This window comes from Rhagoletis pomonella, unplaced genomic scaffold, assembly GCF_013731165.1.
Source record: "Rhagoletis pomonella isolate Grant_MI unplaced genomic scaffold, Rhpom_1.0 Rhpom_scaffold_00008, whole genome shotgun sequence".
Classification (NCBI taxonomy): Eukaryota; Metazoa; Arthropoda; class Insecta; order Diptera; family Tephritidae; genus Rhagoletis; species Rhagoletis pomonella.
In genome coordinates this window covers 41543085-41568496 of record NW_023458562.1, presented here as the reverse complement: position 1 = coordinate 41568496, position 25412 = coordinate 41543085, and the positions used below count along the sequence as shown (strand labels likewise).

At 41.8% G+C, this 25412-nt stretch overlaps 1 protein-coding gene across 3 annotated transcripts in view; it reads right to left on the bottom strand.

The window, feature by feature from the left end:
- Positions 1-4194: 4194 nt before the first annotated feature.
- LOC118744881 overlaps positions 4195-25412 on the bottom strand; it is a 106353-nt gene continuing 85135 nt past the window's right edge. For all 3 annotated transcript variants that reach the window (XM_036478285.1, XM_036478286.1, XM_036478284.1), the window contains exons 6-9: positions 17284-19145; positions 5077-7352; positions 4861-4981; positions 4195-4786 (exon numbers count right to left, since the gene is read on the bottom strand). In XM_036478285.1, the coding sequence (XP_036334178.1) occupies positions 4622-4786; positions 4861-4981; positions 5077-7352; positions 17284-19145 (4424 nt within the window). In that variant the 3' untranslated portion in view covers positions 4195-4621. The remainder of the gene's footprint in view (positions 4787-4860; positions 4982-5076; positions 7353-17283; positions 19146-25412) is intronic.

The window sequence follows — 25412 nt, the reverse complement described above, 5'->3', positions numbered from 1 at the left end:
GGATCTTCAACAACAAATTTAAACTTTGAGCATAGCAGTAAGTAACCTTCAGAAAAAACGCTTTCAACACAGGAGTCGATCGAGTTCTCGTGGACGTTACAAAGCTGAGTCAGCTGCGAATACATCAGAATGGTGCTATTATCATCGTCGATTTGGACCTAAAGCTCGGAATTGTCGACAGCCCTGCACCTTCAAGCAACGTCGTCGGGGAAACTCGCCGGCCGGTCACTGGATGAAACTAGTGACCGGAACTCTACAATCAATCGCCTACATATCTTCGATAAGCTCACGCGCATAAACTTCCTGATAGACACTGATGCAGATGTGTCAGTACTACCGTCAACAGCAATATCATCCAAAAAGCCCGAAAAATACAAGCTGTTTGCTGCTACTGGCACACCTATAAACACGTTTCGCACTCAACTAATAGCTCCCACTTTTAGTCTACGCCGTTCGTTTGCTTGGGAGTTCATTATTGCTGATGTTAACAGCGCTATAATCGGCGCGGATTTTTTAAAACACTTTGGCCTACTAGTTGATTTAAAAGAAGGATGTTTACTAGATTCCGAATAAGGCCTACGTTCTGCTGGTAAGTTACGCACAGCAAATGAATTGCCAGCAGTTAAGACGCTTGTTAGTACAACGATTTTTCATAAACTTTTATCTCGATATCCGGAGCTAACTAGACCATCGTCGCATCAGAAAACAGTCCCTCATAGCGTTGAACATGTTATTGAGACAAAAGGTCCAGCGATATCCCTCGAGACCAGGGACTAGTAGGACGCAGTGGACGAAGCTACAGACTGTACAGAACACTGCACTCAGGACAGCGACAGGATGCCTCCTGATGTCGCCTGAACACCACCTGCACGGCGAGGCGCAAATGTTCCCTGTAAAGGAGCACAATATAATGCTCTGCAAGCAGTTCCTGATCGGGAGCCACAGAAGTGGCCACCCAAGCACACAGCTGCTTGCAGAGGAGCCCTCGCCTAGGCACGTCAGGAGGCATCTGACTGACGGACGAAGTCCAGAGTTTCATTAAGCAACCTCTGGACTCGAAGAATGTACACAATATGACTCATCCAGGAGCAAATTCAACAACTCGAATGATTTTACAACGTTTCGTATGACCAAATTTAAAAAGGGACATTAAAATATGGTCTAAAGCTTGTTCAAAAATTTATCGACACAATCACGGCGCTGTAGGTAGCTATCATTCTCCAAGTTCACGCTTCTCGCACATTAACATTGATCTAGTCGGACCATTGCCTTCCTCGCGTGGGTATTCGTATATTTTAACTTGTATTGATCGATTCACCCGCTGGCCAGAAGCGTTTCCTATAGTAGACGCAAGTGCACGCTCAGTAGCGGCCGCTTTATTTCACGGATGGATATCTCGTTTTGGAGTTCCTTCCAGGATTAAGACGGATCAGGGTCGTCAATTTGAGTCAAATTTATTTAAAGAACTTGCACAGCTTCTTGGATCTCAACGAATACGCACTACGCCATATCATCCTTGCGCCAATGGCATGATTGAACGGTGGCATCGGTCGCTGAAGACTGCTTTGATGTGCCACAATACTAATAGCTGGATGGAAGTGTTACCAATTGTGCTGCTTGGTCATCGATCAAGTTTACGTGAGGATGTAAACGCTAGTCCTGCTGAACTTGTTTATGGAACTTCTTTAAAGCTTCCTTGTGATTTTTTTAATAACACTAGTGATTTGTCTCCTTCAGATGACTTTGTCAAGCAACTGAAATCTTCAATGAACTCGTTGCGTCCAATTGAAGTTAAACATAAATCAAATCGTTCTGTTTTCGTCCACAAAGATCTTGCTTCATGTACTCACGTATACGTGCGTCAGGATTCTATTAAAAAATCTCTTCAACCACCATATGATGGTCCTTATCTGGTTCTGAGCAGAAATGACAAAGTTTTCAACATCAAAATGAATGATTCCACCAAATCAATATCAATCGATCGACTCAAGCCAGCATTTATGTTCAACACTGATATTTGTGAAGACCCTCGTTCAGTTCCTGATACAGTATACCCCAATTTTGGAAGTCGCATTCCACGTCATGTACGCTTTAGATCGAGACTTCAACATTAGCAGTCTCTGGAGGGGGAAGTATGTAGGACATTACTTGTTAAGAAATTTATTTTTTTATTTAAATTTTTATAAAATCTTTTCTGTGGATTCTTTTTGTAGTCAAATGAAAAAATGAAAAAATAATTAATTGAAAAATAAAATTTGTAATAAGAACTTTAAATATATTTCGTGTTCGCATTTCTTATTACAAACTTTTCTCTCATAGTTTAAACTGCTGGCAAATGTAAATAAAGATTAAATATTAAAAACTAATTAATACAACTAAAGTAAAATCTGTGGAAAATTAACAATAAAATACTTTTGTCGCAAAATCCATAAAGGACCCTTTTATTTCTAAAAAAACCGGGGTAACAGTTATTCGTCGTCACGCTGTACCCTCGACAAAAAACAAATCAAAAAAATCAACTGCAATTTTTAGTGACTAGAAATTTACACTTTATTAAACTAAAATTAAACGGGCTACGAAATTTGCATATTCGAAGATTTTCTAAAAATTCTGAATAAGTTTGAAATTTTTATGAAATTTTGCATTTTTGCAAATTTTTATTTCTGTGGTTTCTGTTATAGATCTAACTATCAGTCTTGCCGAAAGCAAGTCGTTTTTCGAGAGTCAAATCGTATTGAAAATTTCACGTCATTGCCTAAAATTTCCACTCGACCAGTGTATTAATACGGAAAAAACTTGGCAGCACTGCATAATTTTCGACGATTTTCATCGTTTACTTATTTCAGCACGACAGTAAATTTAGCATAATTTACAACTTATGCAATGAGGCTGTATATTTTATATTAAAATTCTTAAAAATAAATAAATAAAAATAAGTGGCATATAAATATCATTTTGAATTTTGTTGCAAATGATATGTCCGGTACTGTAGGTCATACGACCGTAATAAATACGTAAATAAAATACTCGACAGCATCTCGAAAAATTCTTTTTTGGTTTTCGCTAAATAGAATCGGGTAGAAATACAACATATAGTTCGACCGGTTTGGAGATGTGTTTATAGTTTTCCTTGCCTCCTTCATCAAAAGGCGACTTCATAAAATTGGACTTAGCTTTTCACTTTGTCACTCTGTGTCTATAAGGAATAAAGGCGGATCTCCATAGCATGCGTATACGTACATATACGTGCGTGTGACAGAAAAATTGAATACACAAATTTTTATGGCAGCACCTATATAGCAACATGGATATAGTGCAGCGAATTAAAATACAGCGGCCCCGCTGGCTTGGCCATGTCGTTCGCATGGACACCGACGCTCCAGCTCTGAAAGTATTCAACTCGGAACCCGCTGGTGGTAGCAGAGGAAGAGGGAGCCCTCCACTGCGATGGAAAGACCAGGTGGAGAAGGACTTGGCTTCACTTGGCATTTCCAATTGGCGTCAGTTGGCACAAAAGAGAAACGACTGTCGTGCTTTGTTGAACTCTACCAAAATTGCTTGGGCGGTTACAGCGCCAAATACAAAGAACCTACATAGCAACGCATGAAAATGTAAGAAAGTTGTATGCATTTTGAATTCTATGCGTAAATGTCAAACGCACGCATACGGATACGCATGCTATGGAAGTCCGCCTTAACAGTTAAAGTTGGACGGTCGACTTACTTTCAACACATCATTGACTCGGACTTAATCCGGATCAACTCCAATTAATTCCTGAGCTGATCCGGATCAACGCTGCCGTCTGTTTATGCGTTAAGAATTCCCTTCAAGATTAACTATTATCGATGATAATAATGTTAACCTAAGAGTAAATCAAGTACGTAGTAGAATATTTAAGTGCATTTCCATTACACTTTATTTACTTTTCTTTCTTACACTTTGCTTTTCTTACACTTTGCCACTGCACTTCATTTTGCTTTGTAATGTCTCAATAATTGCTTAAAACCACGCAGAAATATTAACTCACAAATATTAAAATTGTTATTTAGTTTTTCTCGTATGCTCACAACCAACAATTGCACCAAGATGACGTCACGCACACAGCTGATTCAATCGTGCCTAGGCTACTAAGGTCGCCAATCAATCAAATTAAAATCAAAATGCTTTACATTGCATAAAAAAAGATAATTTAAGTTGAATTAAATGTTACTTTTATTTTACAGATAATTTTTATAACTCGTGTTTTATTTGCTACGCTTCCTTTTTTGCTTATACACCCATGTCGGCAAACTCATATGCAGGTAAATAAGCAAACAAATATCTGCTTAAACGGCATATACGCATGGATCAATGCTTCTCATACAAATTATTACAAAAGAATAACTAACAAAGCACTGTGCCTTAAAATTTAGTAAGTTTAACAAACCTTAACAGTACAAGGCGACTACAACTATTTCGGAATATACAACACATAACCTAGGATTTATAATAATAAGTTAAAAGGTTACATTCGATATTAACGAAAGTAGATATTCTTATTGAAGAGCCATATAAATACATATAAAATATTGGTTAACTACATATTTCGATACAAAACGAGACCTTTATTTATTTATTATATTTAGTCTTCGATTAAAATTGGTTCGGTACATTTTGTGTCCGGCGTGGCAGCAGGAACTTTCGCAACGTCCTTCAAAAAATTATAAACAGGGCTTGAAGATACACCTTTCGTTGCAGATGAATCATTTTCTGCCGCTTTTACTCGTCGCACAAGAAATTTCTCAGTCTAAAAAAATTTAAATTAGTGGGCTATTTCATTATTTACATACAGAGTTGCACACTTTTTTCTTTTATACTTACAGTGCTGCCATCCCTATTAGAAGTCAACATTTTAATTGGTAGATTCAACTGATCTGATGGCACAAACATCCACTTAACCGGAAGCTTTGATTTCATAGCAGGGCTCTGCCTCATAAGGTGCCTTTAAAAATAAAACAGAAAATGAGTTTTTTACACCAACATTCACGTACTCTATTTTATCTAAGTACGACATAAAAGTATGACTACTTTACTCACTGATTCAGATATGTGTTAACGCTTTCCAAGTCGGTACGATGCACAACAGTGCTTAAGCCAGGGACCTTAATAATGTAAGAATTTTTTACGCGTTTTGCCCAAAATCTGGGCGAACTATCGATTGAGCCAGAACAAAATATACCGTACTGTTCGTCTGCTTTACATGCTCCCGATTTGAATGTTGTATTGGCGTTAACCGTCGCTCTAGGCTTTGGCGTCACAATTGTAGCTGTAGCTGGACGAGATATCAAAGTTGTACTTGTGGTTGATGGGATGTTTTGCGAAACAGTGTATTGTGCTGGTACCGTTCTCGTCGTCATTACGGCACCTCCTTTCATATTAACGATGCTAGGCCCCAAAAGTGCAGAGTCGCTACGGCGTTGCGTTGCAGAATTTCCAGTGCCCATACGTTGTGGTATTGGAACTGCAGGCCTAACACTTATTAGCGGCTTAGGTGTGGACACGCTATTGGCATTTATCACTTGAGAGGTGGTTGCTGTCGTTGAGCTGATATGTGTTGAAGACGGTAACGACAGGCGAGCTCCGAAAGATGGTGCAGTAAGTGGCCTTAACGGTTGTGACGGAATTTTAAGCTGCTGAACGAATGATTGGATAAAGTTATTTGATATTGAGATCGTTGTATTTTGAGTTTTTGACATTGCATCTGTGGAATTTATTTTAGTAGTATTATTTGTGGTTATCTTCGCACTTGTTCCATACGAAAACGGAGCAAATTTCGCAATACTTTTTTTGGGCATGATATGTCGCTGTTTAGGTGGTTCTTTCACTGGAGACAATTTATGAGAAGTAACCTCGGACTTTGTTCCAGTCGGGGCTGTTTTTGATACAGAAGACGTGACCTTTCTAAGGGGTATAGGCTGTGATAATGCAAGCGGTACTGCTTTCGAGCTCGCAGCTTTTGTGGTGGAAGTAATTGTGGTTGTAGTTTCCGATGCTGTATTTGTTGTTAAATTAAGCGTACCATGTGTTGGTACAATGTTTGTCATTAGAGGATATGAATTTTTAGCCTCTTTAGAAGTTAACACTGCTTCCGGCTTAAAAACGATCGAGGCAACTGGCTCAAATTCACTTTCTTCAAGACTCGATGGCGTTATTAGCGGTTTAGTAACTACTCCAGTTCTAGTTGGAGACTCGACTTTTTCAGCCATTTTCGTAATTGTTGTAGAGCCAATAGTCGATGACTTAGAGTTTTCGTCCAACATAAATCGTTTCCAAGCGACCGTTGATGTGTTCGTAGAATTTTTATCATCCGTCGGTAATTGCTGCTGCTCTGTGACGGAGTGATCATTTGATGTAATGGTCGACTGAGTTGACAAACCGCTCGAATGCTCAAGTAATGCATTGCTTTGCTGCTGAGCCGTTGGTTTGGAAAATATGGTGGGATTAACATTGCAAATTGTAGCCAAAGTAGGAGACGCGGAGGAATTAGCACTGGCAGGAGAATCTGCGGTAGCAGTAACTCTTACATCCGGAGTAAGGAACCTGACATTAGACGTTGTGCCAAATGTACCGGTTATAGCAGTGCTGTTAGTATTCGCAATGTTATGAGAGAAAACGGAGGCAGAGGAAACAGTAGTGCTAGGCTGTGTAATGGCTGTAACTTGTTTATCATGAAGCTGTGTGCTGCCAGTAACAGTTGACGCCGTTGAGGACAGACTGGAAATAAATATTGTCGTGGCGTATGGCGCTTCTTGTGGCGCCGGTGTTACACCTGTGATAACAGCGTTAGGTGGAAGACCACACAAAATAGGGGCGGGCTGTTCGTCTAGCATTGGAACTATTTGTTGTGAAGGAGCAGCGCCTGATAGCGGCACAAATTGAGTGTTCAGGGGCAATTTCATTGGTATTATTGGGATTTGCGTTGGGGGTATTACATCCCCTTCAGTGGTATTCGGTAAATTTTGAAACAGCGAGGTTGGCGCTTCGGCCGTGGTTCCATTATTCGTTATTTGCAACCGATTGGAATTAGCGCTCTTCTGAATAGTGAAGTTGGTTAGCTGACGTGCCGATGCAGGCTGATTGGACTCTGTTTGTAAGTCCGTTAAAGACTTCAATGTAATATTTGGTTGCGACAGTGGCACAATTGGTGAAAATGGCACCAAAGATTCCTCTTTCTCTACAATCATGCAATCATCATCAGATTCTGAAAAATTGGACTGTTGTTTGGCTTTTGACGGATGTATCTCGCCGATTGGCTCCTCTTCAACCGGAATGACTCCTTCGGTGTTGCCAGGCAATTCCAACTCAGGATGAACCTGGAAAATTGAAGAAAGTAAAAAATTATCCAATTAGCAAGGCCTCCATTAAAGCGCTGTACGTATGTACACTAGGGTTGTCCAAAAATGCATGTAAAAAAGCAAAGCGGGAATTTTAATGTTCTCACCCCCTAGGTTTGTTCTATATCTATAAAACCTTTACCACACAGAAATCAAGAAATATTAAGAGCTCGCTCAAAGCGCTCCATGTTGTCCATGTATTTCATATGAAAAAAAATACTAGTTTTCGTAGAAATTGTATAGAACTCTTAAAAATCAATAATTTTCGATCGGGAAACTTCGTTTCTCTTCAGGACACTACCAATAATAATACCCAATTGGTTATTTAACAATTTTATATTAGTAAAGTTTTTTTATATGTAGGACCCCTAAAAACCTTAACAGTAGAGCAAGAATGATAGAATACAAGATTGCGCCGATCAGAGAGGATTTTTGAGAATAACTTTTGTGTGACGTCACACTGGTGCAATTGCGAGAGAGAAATGCCAAAACGTGAGCAAGAATGGAAGAAGAAAAAATGTTGCAAGGAAAGCGTAAACAACAACGTAACATTGAGTGCCCACAAGTCTTGCACCCCGTTTTTTTGGATGGACATAGAAGCTCTGGTACAATATGTAGATGAACCGACAAATAAAAATTTGGTATTATGTACATCGTGCTGTACTTCTTGAGATGCGTCCTTATTTAAAATTTTAGTTGTTAGAGAAGTGTTTCAATGGATGTACGGCGATTCAAAGTTGGTTTCAATAAATCAAGGGACTACTCATGTAAAAAGTTACCCGTTAAAATTTTTTCATTATTCACATTCATTTGGTTGATCATGAGAGCGTTGATTGCAGTAATGTTCATCAAATCGAAAAATTTTTTAAGTAACCATCGGCGACAGTTTCTAAGAACCCTGATGCACCGCATATGCATAGTAACCAAATTACCATGAACGAAAGACACAAGATCACGCGGGAAGGAAAGGACGAAAAAAGTTATTTTCTAGCTGCCGAAATCTCGACGCCATCTTTGTTGTAAGAAGTAAACAACGAAGAGAACGGAGAAAACCGCGAAATTGTTGAACGCATGAAAAATCATTTTTATTATGCAAATTCTTCTATAAATCGTGCCGTTGTGTTAAATTATTCTTTATCTTATGTGTACACACGTTGTCACAAGCGAAAATGAAGAAAATTGCAGTAAAAAGCCACCATCAAATTGTAAACAACGAAGAAATGTAAACAAACGGCTAATGTCAAAATCGTTCAACTTTTTTCCTAAATGCAATTCTAACGGGCTACTCTCCTGCCCGCGTGATCTTGTCTTTTTGGTTCATGCCAAATTACAGGTTCAGTACATCAATACATGCGCGGACTACTATGGTAGGCCCGCGAATTTCGCGTCAATCCACGAAAAAGTGCGTACGCGTGGAAGTCAAGCTACGGTTGCCAGAAGTACTGATTTTATCAGTGCAGTACTGATTTTTCAACTCTTGTACTGATTATATTCATTTCTTCCATCAGTACGCTAATGTCCTGATTTGTACTGAATTTTTAATTCAAACAAAATACTTTAGGATTTTCCTAAGGTTTTTACATAACGTTGGAACTCCCTAAACTGTACTGTAAAAAGTAAGAAGAAAATAATTTTATTATAGTTGACATGTTTCCAACAATGTTTGATATGCCCAAGAAATTAATACAACAAAAATATCAAATTTGATGGGCATATCGCCGGGTCGTTACGTACCAGTTGCGATAATATGACGCTTAAATTATTTAAAAAGAAGGCTGACGTTTTTTGTCGAGTGTTGTTAGTTATCTCGAAAATATCTTGCAGTTTGGTAACAGCAAATTTGAATACTCGAATGGTTTTTGCCTATAACTTAAGCTGCGTTTAGATGAGACAATTTTTTGACAGGCGATAATCGCCTGCAAAAGTTGACTTGCTGTCTACTTTGAGGCAAGCAATTTTTGAATCATCATTTACACAAGCGATTTTTCTTGAGCAATGTTGAATCGCCTAGAAAAACGCCTCATGTAAGTTCAGCTTTATAATTATTTTTTTCTCAATTTACTTGTGAAAGAGTTTTGCGTGCAAGACATAGAGTTAGATTCTATTTTCACCGAATTCCTAGTCTTTCGATGATGAAATATAGATAAAGTACTTAAATGGTAAAGTGGTACAGTGTGAAAAAATATGTACCTTTGTTTTTTTTCCAATACCACACTCAAACGTAGCAACTGAGAGGATCTTAACCCTTTCCGGTCAAATCCGTCTCTGATGAATATAAAAATTTTTCCTCTTAATTACAAGGTTCATGAACCTCCTAATACCAAAAGTAAAGAAAAAATATTCAAAAGTTGTTTTGGGTAGTGTAACGCAGTCTTTAAAATTACAAAAGATTCCTTTTTATATTCTTCGATTTATTTCCTTACTATATTTCTGGCACGCCTCTTTGTTTTCGCTGTCACCGGAAGAAGAAGGCTAAAATGGCTGCTTCTTCGGTACAGAGTGTTTAGTGTATCTTATATCTAAAAATGACATATAAACTTAAATAAATAATTACCCTGCAAGAACAGTGACCATCATTTGACAAATCATTTGACTGGCAAGGCTGATAGAGATTTCTGTCACTGGCTACCTACAAGTTTCTATCACATTCTAAAGGGCAGTGTGAAAAATCTGATGTAAACATTTGTGTACATATGATCTTCCGTCTTCCTCCAACTTATGGCCTTATATATTGGTCTCTTTTTAACCAACGCAAAATTTGCAAATGTGTTAGTAAGATAAATGAGAATGTGTTAGTTTCCATCACACAATTCTTGTAGGGTAGTATACAAGTGGGTAGGTAACATTACAGTAGCTTTAGGGCTACCTCAAATTTATGCAATATATTGTACAGAAGTCCGCAAAGGAGTAAAAGCACTCAAAAAAACTCAATAAATATTTCACTAAATTTGACGGAATAAAACTTTTATTCCATTGAAAATAAACTTATTTATATACAAAATAATTGATTTTACTGCAGATATGTTGGATTGAATCTTTTATATCTTTTTTAAGTACCTTTAGTTAAGATTTGCATTAAAAAATTGTAAATTTTCTACATGGGAAGAGAATTATATAAAGAAATTTTGAAAATTTTCAGATACAATTACAATATAAAATTCAAATGACCCGTTTTAAAAAACCCTCCCGGTTTTTCTGCTTCAGTAGATCAAGAAATCAAAAATCTACCCTATACTGCAACAACAGCGCTCAAGCTCTTCAAAAACCACCCTAATTGCCTGTTCAACTGCAACCATTGTGGACGTTTGTACAATATATTGTACAAGACACTTACAGCCTTTCAGTGCAAATGTACAATATATTGTACATTTTTTTGACCACTCGGAAAAAATATTTTAAATCATGATAGTTTAATTTTAGCATTTTTATATGATGAAATGCCTTTTATATTTCCATACTATGTGCATTTATTAGCGATTTTACTTGACTTTCACGTATTTTTTGTACAGTAAATTGTCACACGTTGCGTGTCACTGGAATTTTATAAAATGGTCCATTTTTTAAATTAAATTCGGGACATTCCACAACTTTATAAAGTTTAATTTGTTTTCAAAAATATTAATAAGATTTTTAGTAGCACGCTTCCAATGTTATAAAAAATTAAATGTACAATATATTGTACAAATGCAAGAAAGGGTTAAGTATAAAGTTTGTTTCCTGGCGCAAAGAGGGAAACTGCCTTCCAATTAAAATTTTACTGAATATTATACTGAAAATGGAAGTAATCTCATTATTGCTATTCAAAAATGTAATATATATGAAATAATTTATTGGCTCCTGTATACAATTATGTGTACACTCATGTTAAAATGAATGGCATTTTTGTTTTTATGAACTATATTTTATTTTTATACTAAAATATTGTTGAAAACAAGTACTCTAGCGTTTTAGAGTATTATCTGTAATTTATATTCACAATTTTGCTTTGAATTAAAGTGTACTGAAAAGTACTGATTTTTTTAGCATGAAAAAGTCTAAAGTACTGATTTCGCGCATTAAAAATCTGGCAACCCTACAGTCAAGCGTAATACTCACCCGTAGACAAATTTAAAGCAGACGGCTTTCCTGGAACCACACCGCTCTAACATACAAAGCTGTCAAGTTATCAACAAAAGTGTTAGCGTGGTCTACTATAGTAGGCCGCGCGTGTACTCTAGTGTTAAAAGATGCAATGGTCTGGTTTAAGTCGCTTTTTGTTCCTCAATGGCGTGTTTGCAACTTATGTTTATTTATTTATTTTTAATAATTTTCAATCACAAAAAAAAAAACAATTACACTTAAAAAAATTGTCATCAAATATCCAAATTTTTAATCAGAATATTTAGAACATTTTCGGGTATACAGTTTTGTAGCTCATTCAATTCTAGTCTAATAAGTTTCAAGTCGCTAAAAGTTACCGTTGATTTTTAAGATTTTTTTTTTTTTGTGGAAGGTGTTGCGCATTTTCTTTCAAAATCTATTTTTATATGAAAAAAATTCGCAATACCCTCGACAAAAAAAAATATAAAAAAAACAACTTTCTCGAATTTAAACCTGTCAACAGTGTCGTGGATGCCAAGGCGGGAATGCGCTGACTGTTTGTATGATGACAGGTGATACTTCGATTTGTCCTCGTTTCCTAACAGACCCATTCGCTTTTATTCCTTATTCAACTTGGCATAGGCTTTGAGGTTTTCGTTACCGTTTTGTGTTTTTTGCTTTTTAAAAACTAAATACATTAAACCATGATAAAAAAAATAAGAAGGTAGAACCGCTGAGAGCAATTTTTCAAATTCTTGACGTTTGCAAGCAATTTAATTTTAAAATTTTACACACAAACTCACACATACATTTTCATTTTCAATCTAAAACAACAACTTTGAACAATTCCTTTTTTTACTCTCAGTTTTATATGATTTTAAAATGTTGGCAAACTTCAAAAAAAAATCATGGCCGACGAATTGAGAGAACGGTTTACCTTGCTAGTTTTTTATCATGCATTAAACTACGTACAATTTAAAGTATTTTAAGACATTGTGTGTTGACGCATCAAACGCAGACGGTTACAAACGTTCTTTTTAAATTTGACCCCAGTCGCTGGATACACAACGAAAATTATATTCGCGCTGAAGCAATAGAGAAAACAAATTTTGTGAACGATACGGCCACAAAGAAAATAAGTCTTGTAACAAAGTTCAATAAAACGTCTTCTGAAATCGAGAAACAGATGATTTTTCAAGAAGTAGAGGCACACCACAAAGTGTTTCCCCACCGGACATCCTAAAAACGACATTGTTGAGAATTTTAACAAACTATAAAGTATGTCAGACCTGATTTAACTCAACATGGCTTTACTTAAACCTAATTTATCAGGTATCTCAACGCGGAGATTCGGCAACTAGTGAACGTACATAAGCGGATGAAGTGGGAGGAGCATCTGAAGACCTGCAACTTCACCTCTGGTGTGAATAAGCTTTAGTCAACCGTGAGGTCACTGTCCAATCCGACGAAGCACGACGACAGAGTCGAAATTTCTTTCGGCGACCATGCCTCGTCGGAGCTATTTTAGCCGGCAGTTCATAATGCATCCTCCGGTGGACAAAGCCAAGCGTCGAGTGACCAGAAGGCTGCACAAACTGCCAACAACCTGTGCCCCCTTGCTTTCACTTGCGGTGAAGTTCAGGTGGCCATCGGGAAGGCGAAAGCCTCCAAAGCCATGGGTCCCGACGGAATATGCATTCTGATGCTGAAAAATTTGGGTCCTGCGGGGGTATCGTAACTAACGGAGATCCTCAATTTCTTTATAGCCAATCTCATCATCCCAGGCATCTGGAAGGTGGGGAGAGTGGTCCCACTGCTCAAACCGGGGAAACCTGCCAACATAGGAGATTCTTATCGGCCGATAACACTCCTTTCCCCGGTAGCGAAGACACTCGAGGCCTTGCTACTCCCGTATTTCACAAACCACTTGAGCCCAGCGAAGCACCAGCATGGTTTCCGTAAAGTGCACAGTACAACAACTGCACTTAACGCCATAAACACTCAGATAACTCGTGGCCTTAACCGTAAACGTCCCTGTCATAGAACGATTCTAGTAGCGTTGGACCTGTCAAAGGCTTTTGACACAGTCAGCCACTCCACGCTACTAGAAGCTAAAGAGGCTTCCTCTCTCCCACAGAGGCTCAAACGGTGGTCGGCAAATTATCTGAGTGGTCGACACTCATCGGTAATGTTTAGAGACAACTCAAGCAAACTTAAAAAAAGGGGGTTCCACAGGGTGGTGTCCTTTCCGCGCTACTGTTTAACTTTTACATTTCAAAGCTCCCTCAACCACCAGAGGGAGTGGGAGTCTCGATTGTCTCTTACGCCGACGATTGATCGATCATGGCGACCGGGAATGGAATTGATGACCTGTGTTCGAAAGTAAACGGGTATCTCTCCGAACTTTCTCGCTTCTTCACTGCAAAGTGTCTAGCCCTCTCCCCTACGAAATCCTATGCGACCCTGTTCACAACCTGGACGAAGGAGGACAGGCTACCGCTGGGAATTCACGTCGACGACACACCAATTCCGACGGTCAATAATCCCAAAATACTCGGAGTAACATTCGACAGCCTGCTCTCCTTCTCTGCGCACGCAACCGCTATTGTCAATAAAGTACAGAGCCGCAACAAGGTCCTCAAGTCGCTAGCCGGCAGTGCTTAGGGCAAAGACAAAGAAACGTTGCTGGCAACATACAAGGCAATAGGCCGGCCGGTTTTAAACTACGCAGCACCAGTGTGGTCGCCGGGGGACTAGTAGGACGCAGTGGATGAAGCTACAGACAGTACAAAACACAGCACTTAGGACAGCGACCGGATGCCTCCTGATATCACCAGAACGCCACCTCCACGATGAGGCGAAAATGCTCCCAATTAGGGAGCACAACCCGATGCTCTGCAAGCAGTTTCTGGTAGGGCGCCACAGATGTGGCCACCCAAATAGACAGCTGCTTGCAGAGGAGCTCTCGCCAAGGCACGTCAGGAGGTATCTATATGAACTGACGGACGAAGTCCAGAGATTCATTAAGCAGCCTCTGGACCCGTCAGCTTACAGACAGGTCCTGAACGGCATTCACAGGGACTCAGTCTCGAATTGTGTAGACTCTAGACCTGTGAATGCCGTTCTAGGCACACAAATACCGGACATCGACGCGACGGAGCTCCATCTGCCTCGGGAGACCAGAACAACAATAGCCCAACTTCGCTCTGGCTACTGCAGCCGGCTAAACGCGGATGTGCCGAACGAATGTCCGGCATGCGGAGGGACCCTCGCACGCCCGGAAAACCCCACAACCCTCATGGCGTCGTCCCTGTGGACCGACCCCATAGAGGCTGCACGCTTTTTGGGGCTGCCGTTACTGGAACTCGACGACAACGACTGAGATATCAACCGACCTGGGCGGGGTTGTTGTAGCCGCTACAACAACAACAACGCAGTACAGAGCCGCAACGGTCCTCGTGTCGCTAGCCGGCAGTACTTGGGGCAAAGACAAAGAAACGTTATTGGAAACATACAAGGCAATAGGCCGGCCGGTTTCAAATTACGCAGCACCAGTGTGGTCGCCGGGGACTTTTAGGACGCAGTGGATCAAGCTGCAGACGACGAAGAACACCGCACTACGGACAGCGACTGGATGCCTTCTGATGTCGCCTGAACACCACCTACACGACGAGGCGAAATTGCTCCCGATCAAGGAGCATAATACAATGCTCGGCAAGCAGTTCCTTGTTGGGAGCCATAGACGTGGTCACCCAAATGGGCCCACGACGGACGAAGTCCAGAGGTTCATTAAATAACCTCTGGACCCGTCAGCATATCGACAGGCCCTGAACGGCATTCACAGGGAGTCAGTCTCGAGTTATGTAGACTCCAGACCTGTGAATGCACAACCACCGGACATTGACGAGACGGAGTTTCATCTCGGGGCACAAGAAATACAAAAGCCCAACTTCGCTCTGGCTACTGTAGCAGGTTAAACTCATACCTGAGCAGAATAAACGCAGATGTATCAAATGAGTGTCCGGCATGCGGAGACATCTCATGACTCGAAACATCTCTTCGTACGCCTGGAAAACGGAACAACCCTAACGCCTTTGTCCCTGTGGACCGACCCTATTGAGGCTGCACGCTTCTTAGGGCTGTCGTTAGTGGAACTTGACGACAACGACTGAGATATTAACCGATCTGGGCGGGGTTGTTGTAGCCGCTATAACAACATGGTAGACCTATCAAAGTGCATGTTTTCAATGGCTTGGAAGAAGCTGTTATTGTATTAACTCGATTGAATACCAGTTCTTCAGGCATAGGACGAGTTATGGCTTGTGGTTCAACAAATCAAACAGAAACTGACAGATGCGTGCATGGTTACTATGCCTAACAGCTCCGCATATCTTTGTGAAATCATTTCCATAGCGCGCTCTTACTCTGCTGCTAGAATTGTAAGTGCAATGTAAATCCAAAAAATTTTACTATAAATAAGCACTTGTAGAGCGTTTTTCTAATTTCGTTCCCCTTTGTTTCCCTTTGTACAGCTTTCCTCGAAAAACAACTAATAGCTGTTAATGCTGCACAGATTTCCGCAATAGTTGCAGCAAGTCGATTTTTCGTTTTTCGTAGCATAGCTACAAATTACGAGTTACGAAAACACGGGTTCTAGAATAAGGGTGTATGATTAATTAAAAAATTTAGTTTTTTGAGTTGTGCCAGTCTTTTAGTAAATAAGCGATAATTATATAAGATCGGCTTCATTTGAAATCTGGCAGTACTCTACATAGCACAACTTTGTTATCGACTACTCGATCAGCCGTTTATTTAGTGTGCTGATTTTACAATCGTTGTTTTTTATTACAGTTAATTTTCATATGCGTAACTTTAAAAATAAGTGATGTGGAGAGCAAAGAACTTCAGCAAAGAAAATTGATTTTGGACGAATTCATGCAAAATCTACACATCTCCTAATGTCGGTTAGTAAAATTGCTGAAAATTGGAAGGTCGACGGTACAAAATGCATTGTAAAATATCAAGAAAAATTGCAGCATTGAGAGAAAGAATCTGCCGGAAAATCAGGCACTATAAATAAAATAGTGTAGAAGGATGTTCTAAGGACTTTGAAAAGGAATCCGAATCTTTCTGAACATTTTGTTGCACCTGGAGTGTTGTTCTGAGAACCTGTATTGTTTTGGCCTGATTTGGCAACAAGCCATTGTGCAAAAAAGCTCAAGAGTTTTATACACAAAATGAAATCACCATTGTACTAAATCCTCCGAATTGCCCAGAGCTGCAAACGATCGAGCGTTATTGGGCCCATATGAAATCAAAATTAAAAAAAAAAAAACAAAATGCACCACTTCAAGAATAACGCAGTTCCGCAGAATGTGGCGAAAACAGGCTCAATCGATCAACGAAAGGGATGTCCAAGTATTAATGGCGGGTGTAATCTCTAAAGTACGGGTATTTTGGCGTGGAAATTAATTCTAATAGTAAATCTTTCATTTAAATAGAAATAAAAGAAGGTTCTAAAAAAGTTTCAAATTTAAATTGGTTTTTTTTATTTAATACCTGACAGATTTCAACTGAAGCAGATCTTATTTACGATCCAATCAAATCTGAACTAATAAAGTATGTATATATCAATTTGATAATCTAATTAATATTAATATTAATTATATGATTAATCTAACAATAAAAAAATACAGAAAATAGAGAAAGTTTAAGTTCACAATTGAGCTGCATGTGTCTATTAATAGTGGGAAATTTTTTAAAAGAAGCACACAACTTTCTAAAAACGGAGCCAACATTTTAACCATGCTTAAAATCTTAAAGTATTTACCTGGCCATTCTTCCGGACTAACCAAAAAGCTGAGGTACTGTCGTTTGAATCCGCTTGTATATTGTGCATTTGTTGATATGATTCTCGCAACACCATCTTGCCGTCGACGCTTTGTAACAAAATCAACAATGGTGGGGGCGTATTAAGTTTTAAAGGACCAAAATAAATTTTACGTTGAGAAGTCGGAGTTACGAACGCATCATAGGCGGCGTTTTGGAAGAATTGCAATTTGACAATCTTTTGCTTTTGTCTACTGAAGGTCATCACTTTCTGAATGCGATCGAGAGACACTAGTTCTTGAAAGTCTGGAACATATATATGCGAAAAGTCTTTATAAAGATCAAGTACAAGCCAACGATGTGGCTCAGATGTCACGTCTAGCCCATCCAGATCATTAATATCAAGCGAAGTAAGGTTCCGAAAAGTAATGTTTGTCTTCATTTCCGTATAGTGACTACTTCCAATTAGTTCCTGCAACTTCGATAACCCAGTATACGATTTTGATTTATCAATTGTAGTCAATGTACTGCTGCTTATGGTACTAGGTGGCACAGGGCAGCGCACTATCGGTGGCTGGAGTTTATTTTGCTGTTGCGTTTTTCTTCCACTTGATCCTTGTTTTGCGTTAAGCATATCGCAAGTGCTTTTACTGTTGTTATTACTAATATTTGCAGATACTTTTTGTTCGCGAAGAACTGGCGATGGAAGAGATGGTTGCACTTTGCTGCTGTTTTGGGCTGAAACGGTTGAATTGCTCTTTTCTGCATCTGGCGTTTCTCGCAGCTGCTCGTTCTGTTTTTGTACGACTTTTTTATTAAGTTCACGAATATGCTGTTTGGCCAACAAACTGGATAGTACATTGATTTTACGCGTAAGCAAAGGGTGAGATTTTGGCGTTGGCTTGGCACAAGCGCTAGACTTATCAGCACGCAAGAAACCCTTAACAAGCCAGTACTTCGCCCGACCCTGCATTACAATCGCCAAATCACGAGTTTGATTACTGCGGCAACGTTGTAGCAGCATGCGACCCAGCAAAGGTAGCTGCGGTATTGGCAATGCTGCAATATTTATGACACCCACAGCGTCCAGTACCATAGGCATCATGTTGCTGATAGTTGCCGCGAAGAATGTTTGGGCATCTCGTAGCTTTACTTGCCATATGAAAACAAAACCTTCATTAAAGGCATCCAAAAAGTTGGACCATTTGATGATGCACAATATTTCATTATTAGGGGCAGGAATAACCTTGCTCTCACGCTTCAATGCTAAGCCAATATCCTGCATCTTCTTATTCACCAAGCTATTCATGCTTCGCACCACATCTCTAAAGAAATCTATTCGCGAATGCGAAAGTGAAGACGAAGGTTGCATATTTAGGGAGAGTTCGGCTGAGCACTCTGTCGCAACCGAACTGATATCTGTGGCAGGCTCATCTGCGCCTGTATAGCCAGAAATGGATGATCCCGACGGTTCTGCATCATCGCTGATAACTAAGTCGTTAGTATTGTGATTCTTTTGAATGTCTAGTGATTTCGTTTCATCCTCCAAATTTTTTATCGTGTTTTCAGACGGCTCATTACGGTTGGATTTAGAGGATGCTGTTAAATCGGACAAACTATTGCCTTCTACTAAAACGTTGCTTTCGAAATCTGCGCTACAGCGATCAGTATTACTGTTACTTTTTTCCTGCTGGCGACTTCTTTTGCGTAGTCTTCTATGAGATGTTGGTTTACTCGACGACATTGAAAGCAACGACGAACGAGAAGATTGACATGAGTCCTCATCAGTTAATTCTACAATTTGTCTATCTTTGTCATTCAATGTCTTCTTTCTCACCGGTTCTGTTTTTTCTTTATACAATTCTGCAAAGATTAGAAAATAACAATCAAAAATAGTTTCAATTTAATATGGGAATAAAAGAGCATGCGTACGGTTACAAAATGATAAACGATGGTTTGCAGTAATGTTATTGAAATACGGTCTGACCTTTTGCATTTCCGCGCCATTTCAAATGTAATAGTTGCCCCTGGATCTGAAGTTAGATATGTATTAAAAAAATAGATAACGGGTGTAGATGAGAAAATGAGAATACTTTTGAGCATCTAAAAAAGCAGACGCTAGACACGACATTAGTTGGCTAAGGTCCGGCTCTATGATAATTGTACTTCAGTTTGACATACTTTAGTGAATTGTTGTTGTTGCTTTTTTGGCGGCTAAAACATTCCCGCTCAAATCTGCTAGTCCCTCAATCATTGTTTTCAACCTCAACGAACGAAAGAGGGTTAGGCTCCTTGCAGTGAAGAAGAGAGAAAGCGCGGAGAGGTAACCGTTTACTTTCGAGCACAAGTCATCAATTTCATTCCCAGACGGCATTATCGAGCAACCGAGGAGGCCTCTATGTCTTCTAGTAGCGTGGAGTGACTGACGGTGTCAAACGCCTTTGACAGATCCAACGCTACTAGAACTGTTCTCTCACAGGGACGGTTACGGTTAGGGCCACGAGTTACCTGGGCGTTTATGGCGTTAAATGAGTAGTCCACAGCGTTATGTAATTTTATAATAGTAAGCCATAAATTAAAAAAAAATCTATAAAAACAATTAAAATCCAAGTAAGAGCCTAATAACATTAAAAAACAAAATCGCAGTATGGTAGTTTTTTCAAATTTTATATATACAAAATTAATATAGCGAGTTTTGAAACAGTAGCTTTTAAATAGCTAGCTTTTTATAGCTTTTCGCGTTTTTTTTACGACGTCTTCCACTAGGCACCGAAACTACGTTTTCTTGCAGTAATCTAAGTTCATCAGAAGATGGAGACTTTTTAACTTGTATAAATACGTACAATAAATATTGTAGCATACATACAGTAAGAATTGTAGCGACTTTTGCTAGAGTAGCTAACATTTGATGCTATTTATTTCAGAATATATAAGGATTTTGCACTGTATTGTTAGTGGACATGAAACTACTTTAAATACTAGTACGTAACCACCAAAAACTAAAAATCGAAAAAAGTGTTACATAGAGCACTTTGCAAGTGGACTACTCAAATGTTGTTGTTGTGCTGTGCACTTTACGGAAACCATGCTGATGATACGTTGAGGTCAGGTGTCTTCGATACCGGGGAAAGGAGAGTTATCGGACGATATGACTCTCCTTTGTTGGCTGGTTTCCCCGGTTTCAGCAGTGGGATCACTTTCCCCATTTTCCAGATGCCTGGAATGATGAGAGTGGCCATGGACAGGTTGAGGACCTTGGTGAAGTAATTACTCCCGCAGCTGGTGAAAGCAAGAGGCGCACTTGTTGGACGTTTGTGCAGGCTTCTGGTCACTCGACGCTGGGCTTTGTCCACCAGAGAACGCAACGTGAATTTTCTACTCTGTCGTCGCTCTTCTTCGGGTTGGATAGTGACCTCACAGTTGACCAAAGCTTACTCACACCAGAGGTGAAGTTGCAAGTCTTCAGATGCTCTTACTACTTCTTCCGCTTATGTAAGTTCACAAGCTGCCGAATCTCCATATTGAGATCCCTAAGGCGGGGATTTCCGGGATCGGCCTGACGAAGGTGGTTGTTGTTGTTATTGTAGCGGCTACTAAGCCCCGTTCGGGGCGGTTCATCCATCAACGTTGTCGTCTATTTCAGCTAGGGGGAGGCCCAGGAAGTGTGCTACTTCCAGCGGGGCTGTCCATATTGACAGGGGCGTTAGCTGAGTGGGGTTCTTAGGGCATGTGAAGAGGTGCCGGGAGTCATGCGGCGACTCTCCACATGCCGGGCATTGGTTGGGCACATCCTCGTTCATTCTGCTCAGGTAGCTGTTGAGCCTGCTGCAATAGCCAGAGCGAAGTTGGGATATTGTAGTGCGGGTCTCCCGAGGCAGACAAAGTTCTGTCCCGTCCACGACCGGTGTTTGTGTGCCTAGAACGGCATTCACAGGGCGGGAGTCTACATAACTTGAGACTGATTCCCTGTGAATGCCGTTCAGGGCCTGTCGGTAGGTTGACGGGTCCAGAGGTTGTTAAATATACCTCTGGACTTCGTCTGTCAGTTCGTAAAGATGCCTCCTGACGTGCCGTGGCGAGGGCTCTTCCGCGAGCAGTTGCCCGCTGGGATGGCCACGTCTGTGACTCCCAGCGAGGAACTGCTTGCACAGCATTATGTTATGCTCCTTTACTGGGAGCATCTGGGCCTCGTCGCGAAGGTGGTGTTGAGGTGTCATCAGGAGGCATCCTGTCGCAGTTCTTAATGCCGTGTTTAGGCAGATCTGCAGCTGCATCCACTGCGTCCTGCTAGTCCCCGCCGACCATACGGGCGCTGCGTAGTTCAGAACCGGCCGGCCAATTGCCTTGTATGTTGCCAACAACATTTCTTTATCTTTGCCCCAAGTGCTGCCGGCCAGCGACTTGAGGACATTGTTGCGGCTCTGTACTTTGTTGACAATTGTGGTTGTATGCGCCGAGAATGAGAGCAGACTGTCGAATCTAACTCCGAGGATTTTCGGGTTATTCACCGTCGGTATTGTTACGTCATCGACGTGAATACCCAGTGGCAGTCTGACCTCCTTCGTCCAGGTGGTGAAAAGGGTTGCCGAGGATTTCGCAGGGGATAGGGCAAGGCTCCTTGCAGTGAAGAAGCGAGAAAGTTCGGAGAGGTAACCGTTTACTTTTGAGCAAAGTCATCAATTCCATTCCCAGACGCCATGATCGAACAATCGTCAGCATACGAGACTATATTAACACACTCTGGTGGCTGACGAAGCTTTGATATATAATAATTAAACAGTAGCGGGGACAGGACACCACCCTGTGGTACCCCCTGTTTAATTTTACGTGGCTTGCTGGTTTTGTCTCTGAAGATTACTGACGAGTGTCGACCACTCAGGTAATTCGCCGACCACCGTTTGAGTCCCTGTGGGAGTGAGGAGGCCTCTATATCTTCTAGTAGCGTTGAATGACTGACAGTGTCGAACGCCTTAGACAGGTCCAACGCTACTAGAATAGTTCTCTCACAGAGGCGGTTTCGGTTTAGGCCACGAGTTATCTGAGTGTTTATGGCGTTAAGTGCTGTTGTTGTACTATGCACTTTACGGAAACCATGTTGATGCTTCGCTGGGGTCAGGTGGTTCGTGAAGTACGGGAGCAGCAGGGCCTCGAGTGTCTTCGCTACCGGGGAAAGGAGAGTTATCGGGCGATAAGACTCTCCTTTGTTGGCTGCTTTCCCCGGTTTGAGCAGTGGGACCCCTCTCCCCAGTTTCCAGATGTCTGGAATGACGAGAGTGGCCATAGACAGGTTGAGGACCTCCGTTAGGTACGCTACTCCCGCAGGACCCAAATTTTTCAGCATCAACATGCATATTCCGTCGGGTCCAATGGCTTTGGAGGCTTTCGCCTTCCCGATGGCTACCCTTACCTCACCGCTGGTGAAACCAAGAGGCGCACTAGGTTTTGGCATTTTGTGCAGCCTTCTGGTCACTCGACGTTTGGCTTTATCCACCGAAGGATGCAGGCTAAAATAGCGCGCGCATCTCTCCGGGTCCGACGAAGCGTGGTCACCAAAGTCTATCTCGACTCTGTCGTCGCGCTTCGTCGGGTTGGACAACGACCTCACGGTTGACCAAAGCTTGCTCACACCAGAGGCGAAGTTGCAGGTCTTCAGATGCTCTTCCCATTTCTTCCGCTTATGTACGTTCACAAGTTGCCGAATCTCCGAATTGAGATCCCTAATACGGGGATTTGCGGGATCGGCCTGACGAAGGTTGTCGCGCTCATCAACTAGAACAGCCGCTTCAGCAGGAGAATTCGGACGTGGATCCTTAATACATCCTGCTGGGATGAAGCGAGCTGCAGCAGTGGTGACAACCCTGCGGAACTTACGTTCACCTACATGAACGTCGGTTGGTATGGGTAGTGCAGTGAAGGCGTAACATCCGTGAAGCCTTTCCAGTCAGCTTTGGAAAAGTTGACATAAGTCCGGTGATACACGGAAGCAAAGTCGCCAGGTTTATCAATCAAGATGACTATGGGCAGATGGTCTGATGCTATAGTCAGCATAGGTCGCCATGATACCCTGTTTATCAGACCAGCGCTGACAATTGTTAGCGAGCTGCAGCTGCTGCCCATAATCCTGGTGGGTGCGTCGTCGTCCGTTGTGCAGAATGTCGAATCGTCTATCTGCTCAGCCAGATGTATTCCCCTACGATCATTTGACAGGCTTGAGTGCCAGAGATCGTGGTGCGCGTTAAAGTCACCAACTACCATACGGTTTTCACCTCTGAGTAGCGCACCTATTTCAGGGTGATATCCTGCCGGGCAGCTGGTGACAGGGGGTATGTATACGTTAAATATTTCGAGCTCAACATCGCCTGACCGGATAGCAATACCCTGACATTCTAGGATGGTATCCCTGCGGTCGATGTCTGCTTCAATGAGACGATACTGCACGGTGTGGTGCGTGATGAACGCTAAACCTCCACCATCATCTAGCTCGCGATCTCGACGGTGCACGTGGTATCCGGTGCAATTCAACAGGGTTGAATTGCCGTGCAACTTCGTCTCTTGGACCGCAGCTATTAATATTCGATACCTTCCCATAACGACAGTTATCTCCTCGATTTTGCTCTGGAGTCCGTTACAGTTAAAATGTAGCACCTCTGTGTGCCTTGGGAGACCGATTGTGATGTGTGGTGTTAAAGAGTTGTGTTGCCTGCCGGCCCCCTGCTGGTCGTGCTGCAAAAGGGGGTGCTGCCTTGTGGTGGTGGTTGGCGGCGTCGGGGGGGAGGGATGCGACGGGGCAGCACAGCAGGGCCCACATAGTCACTCGTCCAATCTCGTGTGTTGCGAAGTCCTGAGCACGCCCTAAAGTGGCACCAGCCGAGGCAAGAGTGGAGGCGGTCCGGTGGAGGCGGTCCGGTTCGCACAGCATGGGGCCACGAACGACGTGGTCCATTGCCGGTGCGTACGCAGGCCTGAGCAGTTACGGAGGTGATTCCACCCGTCACAGGCATTGCACCTGACCGAGGTGGAGTTTGTATGCAGTCGTCTCTGGCATACGAAGCAGGTGTAGATTTCTGGCCCTGGGTTTGACTCTATGCCAGCCCTGAGCAGAAGGGTGCGGAGAAGGTGTAGCCCTAGGATCGAGCAACGTTTGATGGATTTCGCCGACCTAAACGGGGTCCATATCGCCGAAATAACAGCCCTTGGTCGGGTAAAACCCGAGTCATTCCGGTACGTAGAACCGGTTGTCGTGGGAATGAAGGTTGTCACGCTCATCGGCTAAAAAAGCGGCTTCAGCAGGAAAGTTTGGACGGGGGTCCGTAATAAAACCGGCTGGGAAGAAGCGTGCTGCAGCAGCAGTGACAACCCAGCGGAACTAAGTGAGCGTCAGTTGGTGGGGTGAGGGCAGAAAAGGTGCTATCAGTAACATCCGCGAAGCCGTTGAAATCAGCTTTAGAAAAGTTGACATAGGTTCGCTGCTCCGCGGAAGCAAAGTAGGCTGGTTTATCAATCGAGATAAAGAAGTTGGTTGTCGCCACGTTATGCTGTTTATCAGACTTACAAATGTCTGGCGAGCTGCAGCAGCTGCCCATAATCCTGGTGGATGCGTCGTCGTTCATTGTGGGGGATGTCGAATCGTTTATCTGCTCAGCCAAGTGTGTTCCCTGTGATCGTTCGACAGGTTTGAATGCCAAAGATCGTGGTGTGCGTTAAAGTCGCCAACTGCCATACGGTTTTCACCTTAGAGGAGCGCACCTATTTCAGGGTGATATCCTCCCGGGCAGCTGGTGACAGGGGGTATATAAACGTTTAATATTTCGAGCTTAACATCGCCTGAACGCTTCGATGAGACGATACTGCACGGTGTGATGCGTGATGAACGCTAGGCCAACACCATTACATTGTATCCGGGGCAATTCAACAAAGTTGAATTGCTGTGAAACTTCGTCTCTTGGACCGCACCTATTAATATTCCATGCCGGGCCATAAATACGGATCGTGGAGATTACAGTTAAATTGTAGGAGCTTATTGTTATGTGGGGTGTAAGTGATGCGAGTTGCCTGCGGGCCTTTGGCTGTGTGTGCTGCTATGGAAGGTGCCGCCCTGTGGTGATAGTGGGCGACGTCGCAGTTGTGACT